This window comes from Acanthochromis polyacanthus, chromosome 9 (assembly GCF_021347895.1).
Source record: "Acanthochromis polyacanthus isolate Apoly-LR-REF ecotype Palm Island chromosome 9, KAUST_Apoly_ChrSc, whole genome shotgun sequence".
Lineage (NCBI taxonomy): Eukaryota > Metazoa > Chordata > Actinopteri > Pomacentridae > Acanthochromis > Acanthochromis polyacanthus.
In genome coordinates, this window is record NC_067121.1 from 23,178,638 (window position 1) to 23,198,949 (window position 20,312).

Sequence of the window (20,312 nt, forward strand, 5' to 3'; positions counted from 1 at the left end):
GCTGCATTTTAAATAAATCTATCAGTGAGCGGTATATGCATGCTTATTAGCAATGCTGATGTGAGTGGAAGATTACGAGGGTGGTGTTTGTCTGTAACGGGGGAGACGGCGAACACTCCCTCAGATGTGTAGGTTGATAAGCAAAAGGTTGCAATCAGCAAGCTGTCAGGTGAGAAAACAGGACAAAATCATGTACACTGGTTAGAGGAAGGAAGACACAGCACTGGGATTACATTTAATGCTAGTAAATTTTGTGTTATGCGTTACCTAGTCTCTTGTGGAAGATTTAAACTGCAAGAAGGTGAACTTTGACACCAAATATTGACTTTTTCTGAGCCTATGTGAAATATTTAGTTAGCATTTAGTTTGTATTTCGTGCAGGACCTCTCACACAAGCTGGATTATGGGATCTATTTGTTAAACTACAGTTTTTTAAAACATATTTCATAAATCACATATTGTTTGCAAAATCATTTTCTCATCCACCGGAACAAAAGAAACATTGCTTAATTTAATAATGTTTTTTTTTTTTTACTCGGTAATGCTGCTCCTTTCATCATAATTTCATAGTAGCACATGGTTCATATCTGCAGTCATGACAGAAGCTGTTTGCTGCTATTTGAACAGAACCCTGAAAACAAAGCAGTAATAACTGCCTGTTAACATTTCATCCTATCGTCTGTCCACTCCAGAATGCGTCTGCGACAAATAATCTCCTTTTGAACAAAATAACACTGCAAACAGTTGAACTGCGTCTGATCAAGATTTTCTTCTGTGATGTTTTTAGAAGACGGCCAGAACCGGTGACCTTGTTGTCACTGAAGTGCATCAGCAGATAAATTATATGGATTCTGGGGTAATATAGCTTCTACATTCATCTTTTGCGGCTGTAAACACGTTTGGGAGAAGAGACGAATCGTTCTTTGTGCCGAATGAAGGATAAGCTCGTGGATTTTTTCCCCCCCGAGTCCAGTTTTGATTTGGTAATTATGAGTGTATTGTGTTTTCAGCCCTGACAAATGGAGTTCTGCAGGTTCCTGCTCAAGGCTGAATTTGGACTCATTTCTTTTAAGTTGATGTGAAAACCAGCTGACTCGTGGCCATACTTGATTTATGCTTTGTATTTTGTTTCATAAGTAGATTTATCACCATGCTATGAAGCTAATGTAGCAAAATATCAGCCATATAAATCTCATATTCTCACTCGGCCCTTTGCAGCTGGCTTATTTTCCTTCCAAGATGCAGCCGTTTCTCTGAGGTATAAGCACACCTGACTGACAATTGTGAGAAAACTCGTCTTTTTTCCCCCAGCACATTTTAATTACGGCTGACATTAGCTAATTCACAACATGCATTGCCAATCCCTCTTGGGTCTCTCTTGGCTGTTTCATTTGCTGGTGTTGAGCCAATGTGTCTGTGATTATAAGAGCGGCGATGCTTCAACCACATCTGGACACTGGTGGGACTTGCCGGCTGCTGGGCTATCATTACAGATGATCACTTGATGACAGCAAGTGTAAAGCAGTATTTAAACGGAGGCAGCATATTTCTTTTTGAAATATGCTCTGCTTCCCCTCCATTCATCTGCTTTTTTTATCTTCTTGTCCCCCTTCAAACCAATAGAGTTTCTGTTTCCTGATTCTGAAACACCCTGCTGTTTGGAGAATTAAAGGCTGCAGAAATCTTTTTGAAGTATTTTTTATCAGAAGGAAAGAGAGTGATATTTCTCACGGCTCGATTTACAAGACTATGGGACATGGACAAAAGTCTCTATAAAAATCCTATGAATTTTGCCTGCCAAGATCTCTGACATTCTATAGATGAGCTTTTTGGAAAGAAGCTACACAACTAACATGTGGCGGAGAAGATTTTAATTGCTCCAGAGAGCTCAAGTTATTGAGTTATCACACTGTTATTCAAATAACATTTTTGCAAAGTAAATATATCAGATATATAATCAGCTGTTTCATGTCTTTAAGTCTGAGAGTTTTTTGTTTTTTTTCTGTGTGCATGTGATGAAAGAGCAAGAGACAGAAATAGAAAGACTGACAGCGGAAGCGAAGATGATTTTTAGTGGAGAGGCATGCAACAGGAAGCTGGCTGCCGTCTCCTTGTCCAATGCCCTTGGAGTGCAGCTTTGTGGTGTGAACTCCCACAAGACCTCTCTTTGTTCTCAGAAGATGAGGCCTGGCAGAGTGTGACCATGCACTTACACCTGAAGCCATCAAAAGCAGACGGAATGACACATTTATGCTGAGCGATGGCTCCTGCACTCATCCCACAATGTAGCTGGTCACAAACAGGCCAAGAGGTCCTCCTGGAATACTGCACACCTGCAAAGAAAACACAGCGGTCAACAGAAGATTTACAAACCCGCATGTGCAGCTACATAAAAGCGACTGGAACACTGTTGATTTTCATCTTGCTGGAATGCACAGTTTGTCATTCGCCTCAAAGGAAATGTCTTACGAAATTGAAAACCAGCAGTGCTCATTATTGAGATTAATTTAGGAGGTGCTACACAAGGGATATTGAAATATTGATCAAGGTGATGACAGAAAATCAGTGCCAGATTAATTACACTCCGGTCGACAGAGTGTAAATGACGACACTGTGTTGTTTCATTTGCATATTAACCTTCATGAGAGGCGGATGCTGACGGGCTGTATGCAATAACATGAGGGCTGTCTTTATGTGTCAGCAGATAAACTCCAGGGGAAAGTGACAGGGGTGATCAGAATGTCAGTCTAAAAGCAACATGTCATATATCTTGTGTCCCAGATCTTTTTCTCAGAGGAGCTGAGACCGATGAGACAGATAAGAGTCTGGCAGGTGTGCAAGCAGGAAAGGTGAAGTCTGTTGTCAGTGAAGCCACATATTCTGACAAGTCATTCAGTGCATCTGCAAGCAAGGTTGCATTTCAAAAATGTCTTTCAGCTTAGGCTGCAGCTAATGATTATTATAACTATTTACTGATAGATTGCTTTTCTAATTCAAGCCCCTTCACACTAAGAATGTGTTTTTCTTATTGCTTTACTTGAATATTTGTGCAGAATGATGCACATGCAAAAGGCAAAATATTCATTGTCAATTCTTTTTAAAGCAATAATACATGCTGGTCTATAAAAAGCCAAACAATAATGGAAATGCTTCTTGCAATTGTACAGTTGACATCTTCAAAAGGTTTTTCTTGTCTGGTGAAACCTCACGATATTTAATTTACAATGGTATTACGTAAAGAAAAGAAACACACTAGAGTTGGAGGATGCTTGACATTTTATGTTTAGAACTGATGAATCGCTAATCAGAACTGTTGCTGATGAATTGTCTGACAACTGGCTAATCATATTAGATCCAATTCCTTACTGTTTTACACTACAGCATGTCTTTTTCCCCTGCTTTGATGTTTCTCAGTGGCTGCACTGTCTTTTATAGAACACCGTTTCCTTTTTTGCCTCCAAAATTTGGCCGGCTGCCAAATACTTTACTTCTCTGTTTCTATTTTCACCTCATCCATTTCACACTCTTTGTTTACCTGTCACACTGCATACACTCATTCCGCGGCTGAGTTGGATCAGTGAGAGCTCGAAATGCTAACAGCTGAGAGAGAGACAGGGAGTGAGAGCCGGGGAGGGGAACAGAAGGCATGTGAGTGTCCTGGTGGCATGGTGGAGTGCTGGACTTTGGCATGGGCCATCCATCTGTCACTTTCTTACACCCTCTCTGGCACTGATGGGTCATGGCAACGGCAGCCTGTGACGGATGACTAATCTTGCCTTGGTAATGAATGAGACACCACCCTCTGAATGCCAAAAGGTTGCTTCACTGGCAAGTCTTATGATGAATGATATGCAAACATGTCTGTGCCAACCAAATACAGTAGCTGCCAGCTTGTGAGAGTCTACAATTTCATGAATCATGGTCTGAACACACTGATATGCACTGCAGCTTCTTTCCTCTCTCCTCTGTGTTCATGCATGCGTGAGTGAGAGAGGCATAAAAAAGGGGGAGGGCTTCAATTAATGCAAAAATTTGATTGCTTTAATGATGGAAACATGTCATGTGGGGGTGGAAAAGGAAAGGACGCTGGCAGCTCTGTGAGGCTGCTGAGTGCAGCTCTGTGGTCCAATCGTCTTGACTGTGTGTGTTGAGTAGCTGAGACCTGTCTTATCTTCACCTCATAATGCGCAGGCGTGATCCTATCTGAGCCCCGCAAAAAGCTGTTACCACCAGAACTAGACGTCGTGTGCGCTGCGCTTCATGTGGCGCGCAAACGGACGCAGAATTTTTTTTTTTGACATTGCTCTGTTTTTGCAGATCAAGACAGTCCGGGGAAATGAAGGTTCGTCTGCAGGCTGATCTCTCCGAACAGCACAGTCCAACCTGTGGATAGTGTGGAGCGCGTCTGTGGCCACCGGCCAGTCTCCGCTATCTGGGACGCTCTGCCTTCAGCCTGCTGCGCGCGTCTTGTTTTTCAATATATTCACCGTTGGCTCCGGTTTGTGTCGGCGTGGGGAATCCGGTGTTTCCGTTTGAGCTGAGCTGTGAGCAGGTATTCAGTTTATGAATGGCACTGACATGGAGGAAATACCGTTTCAGAAAGTCAAAACCAGGCGGAAGAGAAGTCACTGTCCACCGGGCGTCCCTCTGACCACCATCGTGTGCGAGGACGAGTTCGACTGCAAGGAGCTCGAGTCCCTCTTCCAGAACTACAACCTGAAGCTGGAGCAGACGTCCACTCTCAAAGCCCTGGCCGTGCTCATCTTCATGTCCTCCACACTGGCCGTGCTGGAGTTGCTGTCCGGCCCCAGCCTCACCATCTCCAAGGGGTCCCATCCGGTCCACTGTGTCATCTTCGTCTCCCTGTTCATCGTAACTAACGTCAAGTACCTGCAAGTGACTCAGCTCCAGCAGATCGTGAACCTGACGCTGCTCTTCGGCTTCACTTTCTCCTTCCTGTGCTGCCCCTTCTCCCTGGGCGCCATAGGGATGGAGCCCCCGACGTCCCCGGAGCAGGGCATGTGGCAGCTCATCCTGGTCACCTTCGTCGCCTATGTGCTCCTGCCTGTTCGGACGCTGTTGGCTGTGGTGCTGGGAATAATGGTCTCGATCTCGCATCTGATTGTGACTGCCACTTCTGTGACAGTGAAAACACAGAAACTATGGAGAACGGTGAGTATGCAGTGATCCTGGATGCTTTGATCATCAGTCTGCCAATAGTTATCTGCAGCAGATGTAGTGTAACGTGAAGCCCAGAGCAGAAACCCACAATTTACAGTCCTCAGTTCAGCACCAAGGACAGCTCCATGTGGCTCCACTTGATCAGCTTCACTTGGGCTTTGATCAAACCTGACAAAAACCATAACACACCATTCCCACTGATACCTGCTTTGGTCACAGAAAAAGTCAACTTATGCCAGCTTCACCACCGGATCAAGTATAAACGAAGATTCTGCAGCTCAGAAGCTTGATCTTAACTTCTGGTGGCATGTGGTGGACAAAGTGAGGCTGTGTGAATTTCTGCGAAGTCAAATGTCATGCTAGCTCTGCCTATTTACTGATGTTAAGTGACAGTGAGCTGCTGTGCAGGCCTTACATGTGCTGGTGCATACCTGTAGGCCCAGAGAGAGAAAACAAACAGGGGGGAAAATGAATAAGCAAAGCTGTGTGTGTGCCCAAGTCTGTTTCCTTGGGGATATGATTCAATCCCAAAGGAGCTGGCTGGAAATGAAGAACTAGACTGACATCCTGCTAGCACCAGAAGTAGGGCAAATTGTAGGGACACACACACACTCACACAGCACTTTCACTACACTATGCTTCAGTTATGAAAAAGAGGGCAAAGTCATGCATGTCATTTCAGAGCTGAAATAGAAATTGGTACACCGCTCTCTGTACATTTATATCTTTGTACCTGTTTCTGTCACAATGAAACACACACACACACACACACACACACACACACACACACACACACACACACACACACACACACACACACACACACACACACACACACACACACACACACACACACACATTTCTGACTGCCACCAGGTGTGATGAAAAGAGATATGTCACATCGCTCAAAGCCTCCAGGGGTAATGGAACATTTCTGTCTACGTGCAACATATGACGTGAAGATTGTGCGTTTCTTGGAAGCGAAATTGAGATTTGATCAGTTCAATCACGCCCTCGGACGATGACGGCGTGTTTGCAGAGGAGATTGTTTTCCCTGTATGTAGGATATGAGATACCTGCATAGCCATGTGAAGGACAGTGTTAGCTGGACTACCATAGATAGCTAATCCATTAAGCTTAGAGATGAGCTGTGTGGCATGACCCCGCATAGCCCAGGTTCACACCAACCACCCACCTAGGTCTGAGATACTCAACCTACAGCACTGTTTACTTCCACAGCTCAGTGTATATGAAAAATTTTCTCACACTAAAGCAAGTGTGGACTAAAAAATATGCTGTTACTGGCCTTTTTTCATGCACTGCACCAACTGAATACCTTTTAAATTCTGTCTATCAGCAGTGCAAGCTCCATTCTGTGTGTGTGTGTGTTTTTTTAGTATGAACACCATGGAATGTTTTATGGCATTAGTGTTGAGATAAAGCTGGGATTAGCAAAAACAATAGCAGCAAATTGAATTAGACCCCAATCCAAAGCACATTCACTCACATTATATAAATGTAATGCTAACTACAAATAAAGTAAGCAGTCCCCAGGAGTTTATATTTCAGTTGCTCTGTGATAATATCATGCACAGCAGTGGAAATGTAAATAATCACCTTGCATTGTACGCTGTCATCTGATACCGCTATGCATTAATACCATAACACCTTGAAATTCTTTATCACTGCGTGCAACAATCATGAGATCCACCTCACCACCAGGTAAGATAGCTGCAATAGTGTGGAAGTAGAGTGCTGTAAGGTCCATTATCCCAAAACTGCATTTATCACAGCAGTTAAGTGCACGAGTGAGTGTTTTACGCCAATTAAGTCACACATCCACATTCATTTACTCCAGGCTGTAAAGAAACTTGAGCATCATTCGAACATGTTGACGCTTGCCAGCACTGCTGCCAAGCACAAAGACAGACTGCTCCTGCCAAAAACAGTCTTTTCAAGGCAATCAATTATTCATTGCTCTGGGAAACATGCCTGTCTGTGGTGGTGGAAGTTTGTTAAATTTTAGAAGAAGTGCGGGTATCATATGAAGCTTTGACAGTGCGTTGGTGAAGCTTAGTGGAACACAAATGGCTGGAATGACACGATATTTTTTATGTATGAAATGCAATGGCAAATGCGCTTCATCATTGACTTGAGCTGAAAGGAGCAACAAAGATGAGTAAAGATGCTCTGTTTTTTTTTTTTTTTTTTTTAAATGTAGAATGATTGCCCACAGTGACAGCTTGCTAGTGTAAACTTTAGAGGTGATGGAAGACCTTGTGGGGTTTGTGTGGACAAAGTCACTGTCGGCTAACCTCAGTCAGGTAAAAGAAAGTCGCTGTGTCCTGCACAAGGTTAAAAGCAGTCATGCTGTTGTGCATCTGTTGTGATGGATGAGCCCAAGTGCAGATTCAGAAATGTCTTAGTGTCACAGATATTTGAGATAATAAAATGTAAGGCCTTACCTCCATCTCACCCAAGTCTCAAATAGGAAGACCTCAACAGAGACTGTAAATTTAAAAACATATACATAATAAATTCTGCATGTTAGGAAAAGAACAAATACTTATCTAAAAAAAGACTAAGAGCCTGTTTGTAGTTAAACCCCATTTTTAGGACACACTTGCACATGTACATGATATCTGTATGTATGCATGTAATATTATATCTACATAATATTACATACATTTATTACACTTGTACTGTGCTGCACTATTGAACATTTCATTGATTATTTACTGTGCAATGTGAAACTATGAATGTATTTTTCACTCTTAAGCAAACATGTATTTAACACCACACGCAAAAGCTACATGAAGGCAACTTTTCCAGTACGAATTAAAGACACAAATTGTCTGTCAGTTGTCACATTCTCAGCTTAATTATTCTCTAATATGATGTGCATGTTTAATGACTGCGCCAGAGAATTAAAACCATGTGTTTCATGTATTTTTTTCCCTCTTTTTTCTGTTCTGCAGTTGGTTGCCAACACAGTGCTGTTCACCAGTGTCAACCTGTCAGGGCTGTTTGTGCGCATCCTGACAGAGCGAGCCCAGAGGAAGGCCTTCCTGCAGGCTCGCAACTGCATCGAAGAGAAGCTCCGTATGGAGGATGAGAACGAGAAACAGGTACAGGCACAGGTGTACGCTGCTCAAGCTATATGGGTAAAATTAGACGCGCATGTACCTCCCCACCTCCCCCAATGCCGTGAGTCATTTCAACACATTATTCATTTCTGTTAGATTTCATGCCTTTTTGTCTCGCGCGTTTCTTATCGCCGCTAACACTTTGTCCTATGATAACTTTGCTGTGTTTGACTGCTTAAATTACTTACTTTATCCTTTCTGTCTCCCCCGTCTCTCTTTTTATACACATACACACATGGACACACACTCAGGAGCGCCTGCTAATGAGTCTGTTGCCCAGGAACGTAGCTATGGAGATGAAAGAGGATTTCCTGAAACCCCCAGAAAGGATCTTTCACAAAATCTACATCCAGCGCCATGACAATGTCAGGTAAGACCCTGTCACCAGTACAGTACAGCTGCACGCCAGCCCTGGGAGCTGTGAAGTAGCAGAAGTCTAACCCACTTTTAACAATGTGGCATTTGATGCCACTATACTCTTCTCATGGGAGAATTTTCAGCTGAAACAGTGGGATAAACACTGTCTCCAAGCATTACAATGCATGCTATAAAAAGAACGGAATAACTTGGCCGAACATGTCCTTTGGAAGGAACACTGAGGGCTATGCAGTGTTGTGTGATCTGACCCAACAGCGTCCTAAAACATTAACACCACCCCAGGCTGCTAAAACTGAAATATTTAATTTTTCATACTGAATATCAAGGGTGAGACCTTCTTGTTTTTATGGTCCAGATAACATTTAAGTCCTCGAATAGAGGTTTTGTTGGACTTTCTATGTATTCAGTGATAAAAAAAAAATGCTATGTCGACTCAGAGATAATTAACAACATGATGTAAATCTTTTTGTTTTTTTGCAAACAGTTTTGCATTCAAAATGTTAGTAAAGTAAAAAGTACGGCAGTATTATCAGTGGGAAGCTCTTAAAATATCAAGCAATCACTCCACAGCTCTCTCCCTCCTGTTAGTGTTATCATTTCTTATTTTGCAGCATTATTACATGACAGATGCATTAACACACAGGCAGCATTTCAGTGTTGCAACAGAGACACAGCTAATTTAATTACTCACTGTTGAGTAGTTTAATCTCCAGAAACAATCACATTTCTGAAGTAGTCACGTGCTTTCTCTGTAAAATCCCGATCTGCAATATAACTGTCACTATTTAACTCTGAAGTATAAACTTATGTCAAATCCCATAGTTCAGTGATAAATAATATTGTAGGGTCTTAACCTTAATATTTAATCGTGAGAGGTAAATTTGCAATGTTAATGTTGTTCTCTTTTGAAAAGGGCTCTGGCTTAACAGCTGTGGTTTTTAAAGTGCTTTATAAATAATGGGGACTTGACTTAACTTGACTTTGCGTATAAAAATCTCAAAGTTCTGATCAAGCGCTGTGTCTGGTTATAATCCACCAGAGAAAATGTGCATTTCACCTCTGTGCTCTCTGACTCTGTGGTGAGATGTGCTTGACCTTTAACCCTTTGGCAGAAACAGTTTGTCTGAAAGCTCCTCCATTCTCTGCAAAAAGTCAGATTTTGAAATTGTCCTTTCCCCTCCTTTTTCTTGGCCTCTTACCGTATTGTTAAATCTCCCCTTTCGTGCTCCTGCATCTCCTTGCTTCCCTTTTCTTATCTTTTCCTCTTCCTCCTTTCCTCTGTGTTCTCAGAGCAGCAGGGAGGCTTAAGGAGGAGAGTTTGTGTAGCCCCAGGATTAAGTTGCTACAGGGGGATTAAATGCAATGGAGACTAAATTCTTGTTGCATAATGCTCAGTGTGTGTGTACGTGCACGCTTGCGGGTGTGCACGCTGGTTAAATATGGACAGATCTCGGTGGAGTTCTGCTGATTGCTTTTGTGCCTTGAACTCCTTCAGATAGCGCCACCCTTTGAGAGTGATCTAGACTGGATGCAGACATGATTTACGCCGTTTGGGTGGACTGTAATTAGAAACTAAATGGTGTGCAGCACAATTTGCTCCGTGTTCGTTATTATGATCTAAGAATGTGGGCATTGCATAAAAAGTAGTTCATAAAAAGAATGTGACTTTCGAAAATGTATTTAACAAGATATGTGTGTTGTTATTGCACCATATTGACACGTACACTAGCGTTCGAAAGTTTGGGGTCACTTAGAAATGTCCTCATTTTTAAAAGAAAAGTGTTTTTTCAATGATGATACCATTAAATTAATCAGAAATACAGTCTGGACATTGTTAATGTGGTAGATAACTATTCTAATGGCTGATTTTCAATGGAATATCTCCATAGGGGTACAGAGGAACATTTCCATCAACCATCACTCCTGTGTTCTAATGCTACATTGTGTTAGCTAATGGTGTTGAAAGGCTAATTGATGATTAGAAAACCCTTGTGCAATTATGTTAGCACATGAATAAAAGTGTGGTAAACAAGAAATTGCCTGGGTGACTCCAAACTTTTGAACGGTAGTATACTTTTATTTGTTTTATGGGTTAAAGTATAGTAACTTATATGAATATGCAAAATCCACAGATTTCCATGAGGAACAGATATTAATCAACCACCAGTAATAAAATCATTTCTTAATTCATCAAGTCACCTTGAGTAAATTGCATTTTATTGTTAACATGAAACATGAAAATGCGATCAAATTATCAGCATGCATTGCTCTTTTAATTAGACTTTATAATTTAGATCTCTCTTTAATAAAATATTTTTATCAACAAACTTATCCATCAAGCTTATCTATATCATTTTTACCACCCCCACACATTCAGTAAACACACGTAAAATGCAAGTAAAGGCAAATGCACAGTGAAAAAAGTATTATATCCACTTTGTGAAACTGATACAAAGTGGCTCAGCTGACATATAAAGAAGCACACATTTAGAAAAGACTTTTAAATTAACTTTGGGTCATTCTTAGATGAAGAACCGATGATAGGATTGTCAGGAATTCTGCTTACTTGCTCTGAGAGAAATACCAGAAAAACTGAAAATGATCAAAGTTTCAAACAATCACCCATTTGGGTCATGGACAGGAGGTTTTGTAATGTTTAGAGATGCTCTTTCACTCTGTCTAAATTGCAGTTTGTTTCTCTAAAACTTGCTGTAAGCACATTGCACACTCCTCTGTGCTACCCCTGCTATCGTCCTGGCGTCAGCACATCCCACGTACTGTATCTCCAGAGGGGCCCATCCACAGTTAACCCCTGAGCTGGCACATCGGATTGTGTATTCCGCTATGTGATTGAATCGACATCACATCTGCCAAAATAGCTACAGTAATGCCTCCCACAGAGGGAAATAAGAGATTAGCATAATTGGGGGAATAACTCTCCTCAAATATGTTCCATTGGAGAGGAAATGATGAATTATTGTGCGAGAGGGGGTGGGAGGGTGGTATTAGACAATATTGGATATTATAAAGTTCAAGCTACCACAGGATTAATTATGTTTGTATTACGTTGAAGTGAATTTCAGCACCGTTCACTGATTGAGAAGAGCCAGATGCTCGAGCTGAGATGAGGTTTTGACCATCGATGAATATTAGATAGTGCAGTCGGTTTGGTGTCGGCAGTAGCTCGTGTTAGAATAACTTACAGCGACTGCTAAGAACCCTGCAATGCTTCATTTGAAGATATCGCTGGAGGACATTTAAAATCAGATGCAGACGCTGCAGGTCTGCGATCTCTGTGCTTTCAGCTCATCAAAACATGATTTTCTGTGAGATGTGAGACTCCTTTATAAAAACTGATCTCTTGAGAAACTCCAAATTCTCTATCGGATATGTCTGAAAGCCCACTAGTTTACAGAGCGCAGCTGAAATCATACATGTATGTGTATACGTTTTACATGGCTGTTTAAATAGAAATTATGGTATGCAGACATATAATAAAAGCAGCATTATGCTCAGTAGTTAAAAATAAATCACAGATGTTTTGGTGGATTAACTGCATGCTCAGCACACACACACACACCCCACACTCATATTTATATTTGTCTGTTTGATTTAGTTTGCCTGTCCCAGCACACGCAGATACAGTTACTAATTACAGAGTGAGGTTGTGTGTTCTCCTATTTAATTTATCCCTGGATTTATGTACCTTTATGATGTGCTAAGTGGCGCAAGTTGCTGATGTTGGTGAGCTCCTTAATCGTAAACTATGAGCCGAATATAAAGCAACTGAAAGGAACATTTGAGTCTTATTTTAAATTTACCAGCATCACTTGAACTGTATTCCAAGCTGGTTGGGGAATCTGTTTTTGTCATTAATGCTGGATGTTTTTTTTAAAAATATGCCATCAGAACGACATGATGGTAAATCTCTGCATCACAGGCGAGCGTTCTGATTCAAAGGACTTGTTTTTGTTGCGTTTTTACAAGTAAGCACACTGTATCTTTAGAAACCTTAACTTTGAACGGAGCACAGCGCTCGTGCTCTGTGCGTGCTTCCTCTGTGCGTGTGTGCATGCGAGTGAGGAGACAATGGTGTGCATGTGATTGACATGAGGTAAACACGGTCACAAATAACAGCCGGAGGTTCACACGAGATCACGAGATATTGGGGCCACGCAGTCGATGGGATGCGTTCAGGAGCACATCCTGACTTATAAGTCATGCACAGGCTCGTGGGGGGTTGTTCAGGAATTGGAGGACATTTGGGCTTCATAATATTTGAAAAAAATAAACCTTCTGGTACCACTTTTATGACATGTTTTATTTGTTGTTTGCTAACCCTACTCTAACCACAATAACAGGGTTGCTAATCTATGCTCTATGTTAGTTTTTCTCAGCAGTAGAAGCTAGATATTTAGCTAGCTGTTACTGCTGATGAAGAGGATAAACCTACTGATGGAAGTGTCAAAAGAATTTGTCTCATCCGGATAATATTCATACTCGGGCTGCACGTGTAGAGTGAGACATTTATACAAGGCTGACGATGTTATGAAAAAAATGAAAAATAGAAGAGAGGACATAGCTTTGCTCTACTCATTCTTTTGGAAAACAGTTTGATGATGTTAATTCCAGCAAATCATATGATTCTCTGTTTTCTTCTTCTTCTATCAGCTGAAAAGGTTATGCTAACAAGGTTGTTGTAGGACACATGTTTCATACATAATAAGGACTATTTAAAGTATCGTGTGGATTAAAAAAAATCCCAAATTCAATTTGGTCATCAGGAGCCTGGGACAAGAGAAAGCCTGCTTTTTACGGGGTACACCAGACTTATTTGGTATTCCTAAATATTTTCAGACATTCTTTTCTTCTAATTTTTTTAGATTTGGTCTCAGGGCAAGTAAATTTACACAACTGCATGTTTTAGTATTTTGCACATGGATCATTTGAAATGTGATGGGTGGGATGTGAAATGTTTTCCAATTCGGCCTAAAGTGGTGATTTCTTCATGTTGCTTTCCAGAAAAGTCTGAAACTGTGTGTATGTCTGTAGGAGAATGTTAGTGAGCGTGCAAGGAATCATTTTCAAAAAGGAAGCCATCTTGCCGGTTGAGTATCAACACATCACACATGGTTCAGTATAGACTGCGCTCCAGGCAGACGCTGCAGAGCTGCTGAGCTTTCCTTGAAAACAGAGCTCTGGAAGAAGCAACTTTGTCGTGTCGTCACGAGCAAAATTAGTCCTCTACTGATGACAGGCTCCAAATATATCAGGATGATTTCATAGTGTGGATTGAAACCTTCCAGTCTTCACTCAGCTGTTATGTTCCACACTGACATTTGTTGATGCGATAAATAACATAGGTTTTCTTGTGAGGAGTTAGACTGAAAAAAAATGCTGTAGTGAATCAAATTTATTAAATTCCCTCCCATCTGTGATTATTATAATAATCTCCTTCAATCTCACTTTTGAATAATTAAGTGAAATGACGATTCATTTTGCAATCAGCGTGTCTGATTTTACGTTTGGCTCCTTTGAAGGCGATGACAGTCAGCAAGAGATATACAAGTGAAGTGCTAATCTCCCCATTATATCACATTTCCACCTAAATTTGGAATAACGAAGCAAAATGATGATTAATTTCGCAATCAGCGTGTCTGATTTCGGCAGTTTGAAGGCAACGACAGCAGGCAAGAGACATACGGGGGAAATTTCCAGTCAGCAAATTGAGTTTTACTCAAAACAATTTACTTGTAAAACTGAAATTGTTTTGGCTTGGAGTTCAGCCCAAGCTTGAAACAGAATTCGTTGTTAGGCTGAGGGATTAAATAACTGGGCATGTGTTGTGTAGGCTGATCACTCTAAACCAATTTGTTCTTTATCCAGCTCTTTGCTCATTTGTTTGGTAATTCACTGCACATATTAAAGATGCTTTCATCGCATTGGCGCTCTGTTACAGAAGGAGGCTTATTTTGTCCGCTGATCGATGCGCTGCTGCGTCCCTTCTAGAGTTTCAGTGAATTAAAACTTAAAGTGTTTACGCAAACAATCTTCCAAATATTTGTCAGTCGCAGATGGTTGCCAATTAAAACATTAGCACAAACTGAATCCACTGCCCCTCATTACGGCGGCATCTGTGAGACGATAAAGTGACATTTAGCAGCTCTGCCTAAGAGATCCAGCACTCTGACAATTGTGAAAACTCAAGCCTACACATGAAGGCAACAGTCTGCCATCAGTACGAGAGCTGCAGACATGCGAGTTGTTTGGGACAGTCAGAGTTCGATGACTAATCCCTTTCACGCCCTCCACTGCAGCACAACACTCAGGGCAAATCCTTCATGAGAAAAGTTAGGCTTTAAGAGAGAACACGAGGGAGACACCGGAGTTTTCAACACAAGCCTTTCCCCCGTGGCCTGCGGGCGAGCTTTACTGAAAAACCATAATCTGCACAATTCTCATATGGTACAGGAATGAAATCTTCCAGCTCTTAAAATGCAAAGTTTAGTCAAGCTAAAGTTAAAATTCTTCAGATTTTTGTCTGAGGAAATAGAGCCTAAAATAATATAATAATAAATTGCTATTTACTCCTATAACTGTATCTGATATGATTCTGGACAGCTTCAAAGCTTTGGGGGGGAAGTTCCCTGCTGTTGTAACATTGGAGTCCACCAGCATAGATACAGGATGTTTTTTTGTCATTTTTTTAAACAAAGAAGCAACACATCTTGTTCTGAAAACTCACAGTAACAGGTAACCTCAGCTCTCCATTCAGCCTGACTCACAATACAACACAAGAACATGCAGAGCCCAGGTGGAGCAATGTTTCCTCTTCTCTATTCACACACCACTTTTAGATTTGGTTCTTATTTCATGGTGCTTTCTTGGATTTTACTTTCTTTATTTTAGTAGTCTTCATTCCAATAATTTTGTTCGCACTTCCACGTGTTATTGTATGATGTTTTAAATGAGGAGCTCGTTCTTTTCCTGCTTTTTCAGTACTTTGGATGAGATCATTTTCCATTATTTGCTTGATTTTGACATGTTGAAATGCATCTTTTGTTGTGTTTATGTATGGGTTTCATGCTATTTAAGCTCTCCTGTTCCTAAACTTTGTATGTTCTACATGTGGGCGGCTGGTGATGTGTACATGGGCCTTTAATTTATGATTTTTTTTTTTCTGTAAATCCTTTAACCCGAAAAGCTTTGTGCTCCAGCTTGAAATGTGCCACATAAATAAAATGATTGTCATTAATCACAGTAATGGTTGGCATACTCACATCAAGGATGGGACAGAAAAAGCGCTCCTACCCTCGCTGGTTAACAGCCTGTGTGGTCGTTGGAACTGCGTTGATGATATGAACTGTTTTTTTGACTGCCAACGTAAATATCAAACCGCTGAAATTATTATTAGTTGGAAGCAAATACCCACACTCCCACCGAGGATATGAAATTATAGCCACTGTTATGGCAGAGGAGTATATAAGACTTCATTTTGGTGATTACAATTTTGACCAAATGAAAGGGTATCTGTGCTGATTTGTCAGAAATGAAGCTTTTCATTTCAGTCCAGCCACTTTCAGTCCTGTCAAAAGGGAAAACAAGTTGACTTGGAGACAGTGACAATGCCTTGATGGTTGCATTATATCCTAGAACGGCTCCTCTTCAGTTCCTAACAGGACTTGTCTCCTCCCTGATCCCCGTGAGAATGCTCTGCTTCTATTCTGAGTTGCTCTGCTTGACTGCGCTGCCAGTCACATAGAGAATGGAGCACATTCTCTCTCTCTCCTTTCATTTTCTCCCCTCTTTACTTTTGTTCATTAATTTAAATGTTTGATTAATGTGCACACCATCCAAAGAGAACGATCAAATTGACTTGGGCTCATCTGTCTAAATGCCATTTTGAACAATTCCCCAGAGCTCATCTGATCAATATTGTAGATTCAGTATAAATATAGCATAACATGATATTATAAATGCTTTTGTTCTTTCTCTGTTGCAGCATCCTGTTTGCAGATATAGTGGGTTTCACGAGCCTGGCCTCCCAGTGCACAGCCCAGGAACTGGTTAAACTACTAAATGAGCTGTTTGGAAAGTTTGATGAGCTCGCCACGGTGAGTCCGTATTCCCTCTTTGAAGGCATATCCCTCAATTACAGACACTGTTGGCACATGAAACTGCTCTTTTTCTCGGTGTGGACACTTTGTCCAAACTTTGACACAGCAGTGATGTGTGTGTGTGTGTGTGTGTGTGTGTGTGTGTTGCTTTGGCCACAGGCTGCTGGCACATGCCTCTAGCTTAGCATGATGTCACAGTGAATATTGGAAGGCCATATGATGCTTAATATGATTATTGAGTGTTTCATTTGAGGAAGAGTCGACAGACCTCTTTAATCTGGGCCAGATTTACCCAGGGCTAAACCTTGCTTCCTCTCCTGTTGTGTGAATGAACAAAATGAAGGCACTGCAGAGTTCTGCTTGCACTTGCTCTTGGTTTGCATGTGGAAAAGATTTCAGCTCCCCCACCTGTCAATTTTCCCCCCTTTGTGATGTCGCTGTTGAAAGTCCGCTCAACTTTTGCTGGTTGAATTATACCGCCGTAGTTAATCTAGTCACTTTCTAACGGGACACCATAAGCAGTCATGTTGCAAAATCATTTAATTAAAATCTAGTGCAGACTTGGAGGTGCGGTCATGTTATTCAGAATGTGCACTCGTCAGAAAAGGTATATTGCTCCGTCACCTGCGGTTTGGATGACACATTCAGCATCTTTGTTTGGTGAGAAGGTTGAGCCCCAGAGTTCCTGCAGATCACCCAGCCACAGCCTTATCTACATGTAATCTGGCCTCTATTACTTACACTAGGCACATGCCCTTGTCAAATCCATTAATCCACAGGATTACGACTAACCCTTTTTTTGCTTTCATAGAAGGTTTTACTTGGCTGTGTTGAGAGCTTCTATTTTTAACTTGTTTGTTTACAGGCACAAATTTAGAACCAACTGAAATAAGAGCGCCTCTTATTTGACTTATTGTCAAATAATTATCACTGGCTTTTCATTGAATGCCAGAGCAATCGTTTTACTTCACTGGTGCTATTTTGTATGCCAGGTGCAGTCTGTAGTTATCCTATGGAGAGTTGCATTAAACCTTGAGATTATATCAAAGAGAACAAAAAGGTTCAAACACACTAATTTATATGTATATTTTTTACTGTTTTAACATGTCCAAATGCATATGTTTTTATATGCTGGAACATATATGGAGAGGAAAATAAGCAGCTGTTGCCATGGCTGTGCATTTCCACCTTAAAACTGCACCGGTGACAGTCTCAAAAAACACATATTCAGAAGGTAACAGATCTAAGAAACTAATCCTGTCAGCTCACAGTGGGAGGCTTTCTGCATCATTATTCATCCTCACAATCTTTTTATGGTTCCACCGCTTACAACTTGCTATTGTGAGGTGTTTTACAAAGCTGTAAGTGAGCTGGTGTGCTTGAGCTGCGGCGAGTGAGGAAGGGTAGCTGGTGAAAGAGGCAGGTTATATCTTCGAATTCCAGTGAAAACCTCAATTTAGAGCTACATCTGAGCCATTTCAAGGCGCAAAGGGATTATTTTCATTTATAAACAACCTAAATATGTACCTTTGATTCACTGAGATGAGTATTTAGAGTCTCAATCAATGACTGCAGAGGAACTTCAAGCTTTTTTTTTGCCTTTATTTCAGAGAGGGTTGCATTTATTTTAATGTAGCTTCAAATGACACATTTTCACTTTCATCTCCCAAAGTAGTTTGGCTAGAAGAAATGATAGCTTGAAGTATGTCAATTTTCTTGCTGTTGTGATTTGCGCTGTCTCATTTCTTTTTACTCACAACCCAGTAGATTGGTCTGATCTCCGCTTGGCTGCTAGCTGAGAGCCTCGTATTACACTGAAAGGCTGTCCCCAGCCATGAAAGTTGTCATCAAATGTTCTGGCCTTGCCCTGACCCAAAGCCCCACTCATTCTGATCCACTTTGGCAGGAAGTGGCAATGCCAGTGACTCACAACTGTGGTCACTGTGGGCACGCAGACTCCTCTCCTTCCATACGAAGAGCGGGCGATGCCACATGGCCACTGGGCATCATCTCATAATACCATTCCAGCACCATCCCCACACCACCTGTCCACTCTTTGGACTTGTCAAGCTGCATGGGAAGTGGGCCAGGAACACAGTGTTCTCCTAAAGTGCTGTTGATGTAGCAGACCAAGGCTCCTCTCCTCTCCTCTCTCTAAATTTTTAACACGGATGAATACAAGGCAAGAAATCTGAACCGAGCTTCATCAGAAAGCATCCGCTCACTCAGTCTGACCGCACTCTCCTCTCCTTTTAAAATCAGGTAGCCCAGTTTGTGAATTTCGCACATAGTCACCTAATGTAATTTTAGCCATCAGATAAAAAAAGGATGACATTTTTCTGTGTGTGAGAGAGAGAGCTTTTATGACAGTTTGCAGCTTCAGCTCTGATGTTCACAGATGGAATGCACTATTTCTGTTCCCCCAACCTGTGTCCAAGAGATAGTGCACCCTCAGAAGCGCACAGCTTAGGATTTCAAACCAATCTCGAGTGTTATCATCGGCAAAGTTACCTCTACTTGTCCATCCGACACAGAGCTGCACTAGTTCCTAAATGTAAATTCAATATTAAGCCCACTTTTAGCTGTGGCTTGGTCACCATCAACTCCTATGGAAATATTTGTCCCTTTAGCTGCTGAATGCTCCACTAGGTTCACCACCTTGTTGCTATGCATGTCCTTACTTTAATGTTGGGTAATATACAGTGAGCTGATGAGAATACTGAGGCTGAAAGAAAAGAAAACACAAAAGATGTTGGCTGTAAAAACAATTCAAACCAAAAAAAAAGAGTTGAATAGCACTGATCTGCAGAGTTTTGGTGATAGTTCTCATTGGGTTTATCATTATGAGCTGTTACTGTCAGTAGTCTGAGGTCAGTCATGTCATGGTTTGCAAGTAAATAAGCAATGCCCTGATGGAAAGAAAGCACAGCAAATGTGTTGTGTTATAGGCCAACAGTCAGAGTTGAAGAAATGAAATAAAACAAAATACACTCAGTCCTGGATCAGATCCAAATTATAAATATAAATTCAAATTTTGGTTAAAATAGAACATCAACAGGCTTAAGTTTCAGTTTTGTACAAATCTATACCTAGCGTATCGATGAATTACGTGTCCTGATCATTATTTAGCTAAGCAAAACTTATTACAGTACAAGTCCACAAATGGTTGCTCCCAAAAAATAAAAATTAAAAGACAGAACAAAAAAACTCTGCTATGCTATGATTTAAAAAAAAAAAAACACTTTTGAAAGTTTGATCCTTCACCGAGTTCATCAACTGAGCGGCCAACAGTGTAAGAAAAAATAGTATTTAAAGATTAAAAATAAAAGCATTACTTCTTCCTTCTTGATCTGCACCTTGTTGAGTAGGGAGGAAGCTTTGAAAACTGACGTTTACAGGAAGCCCACTCACACTGATCAGTATTTGCTGTTTGATTCCCACCACCCACATGAGCACAAGCTGGGAGTAATTATAACTCTTCACCACCAGG

General features: G+C 41.1%; 1 protein-coding gene across 2 annotated transcripts in view; it reads left to right on the forward strand.

Moving 5' to 3' along the window:
• Positions 1-4,061: 4,061 nt before the first annotated feature.
• Positions 4,062-20,312, forward strand: part of LOC110964242 (adenylate cyclase type 1-like) — a 36,292-nt gene continuing 20,041 nt past the window's right edge. The window contains exons 1-4 of one of the 2 annotated variants that reach the window (XM_022212920.2): positions 4,062-5,172; positions 8,160-8,309; positions 8,579-8,697; positions 16,708-16,819. In XM_022212920.2, coding sequence (XP_022068612.2) covers positions 4,564-5,172; positions 8,160-8,309; positions 8,579-8,697; positions 16,708-16,819 — 990 coding nt within the window. In that variant the 5' untranslated portion in view covers positions 4,062-4,563. The remainder of the gene's footprint in view (positions 5,173-8,159; positions 8,310-8,578; positions 8,698-16,707; positions 16,820-20,312) is intronic. The other variant, XM_022212921.2, reaches the window with a different exon arrangement.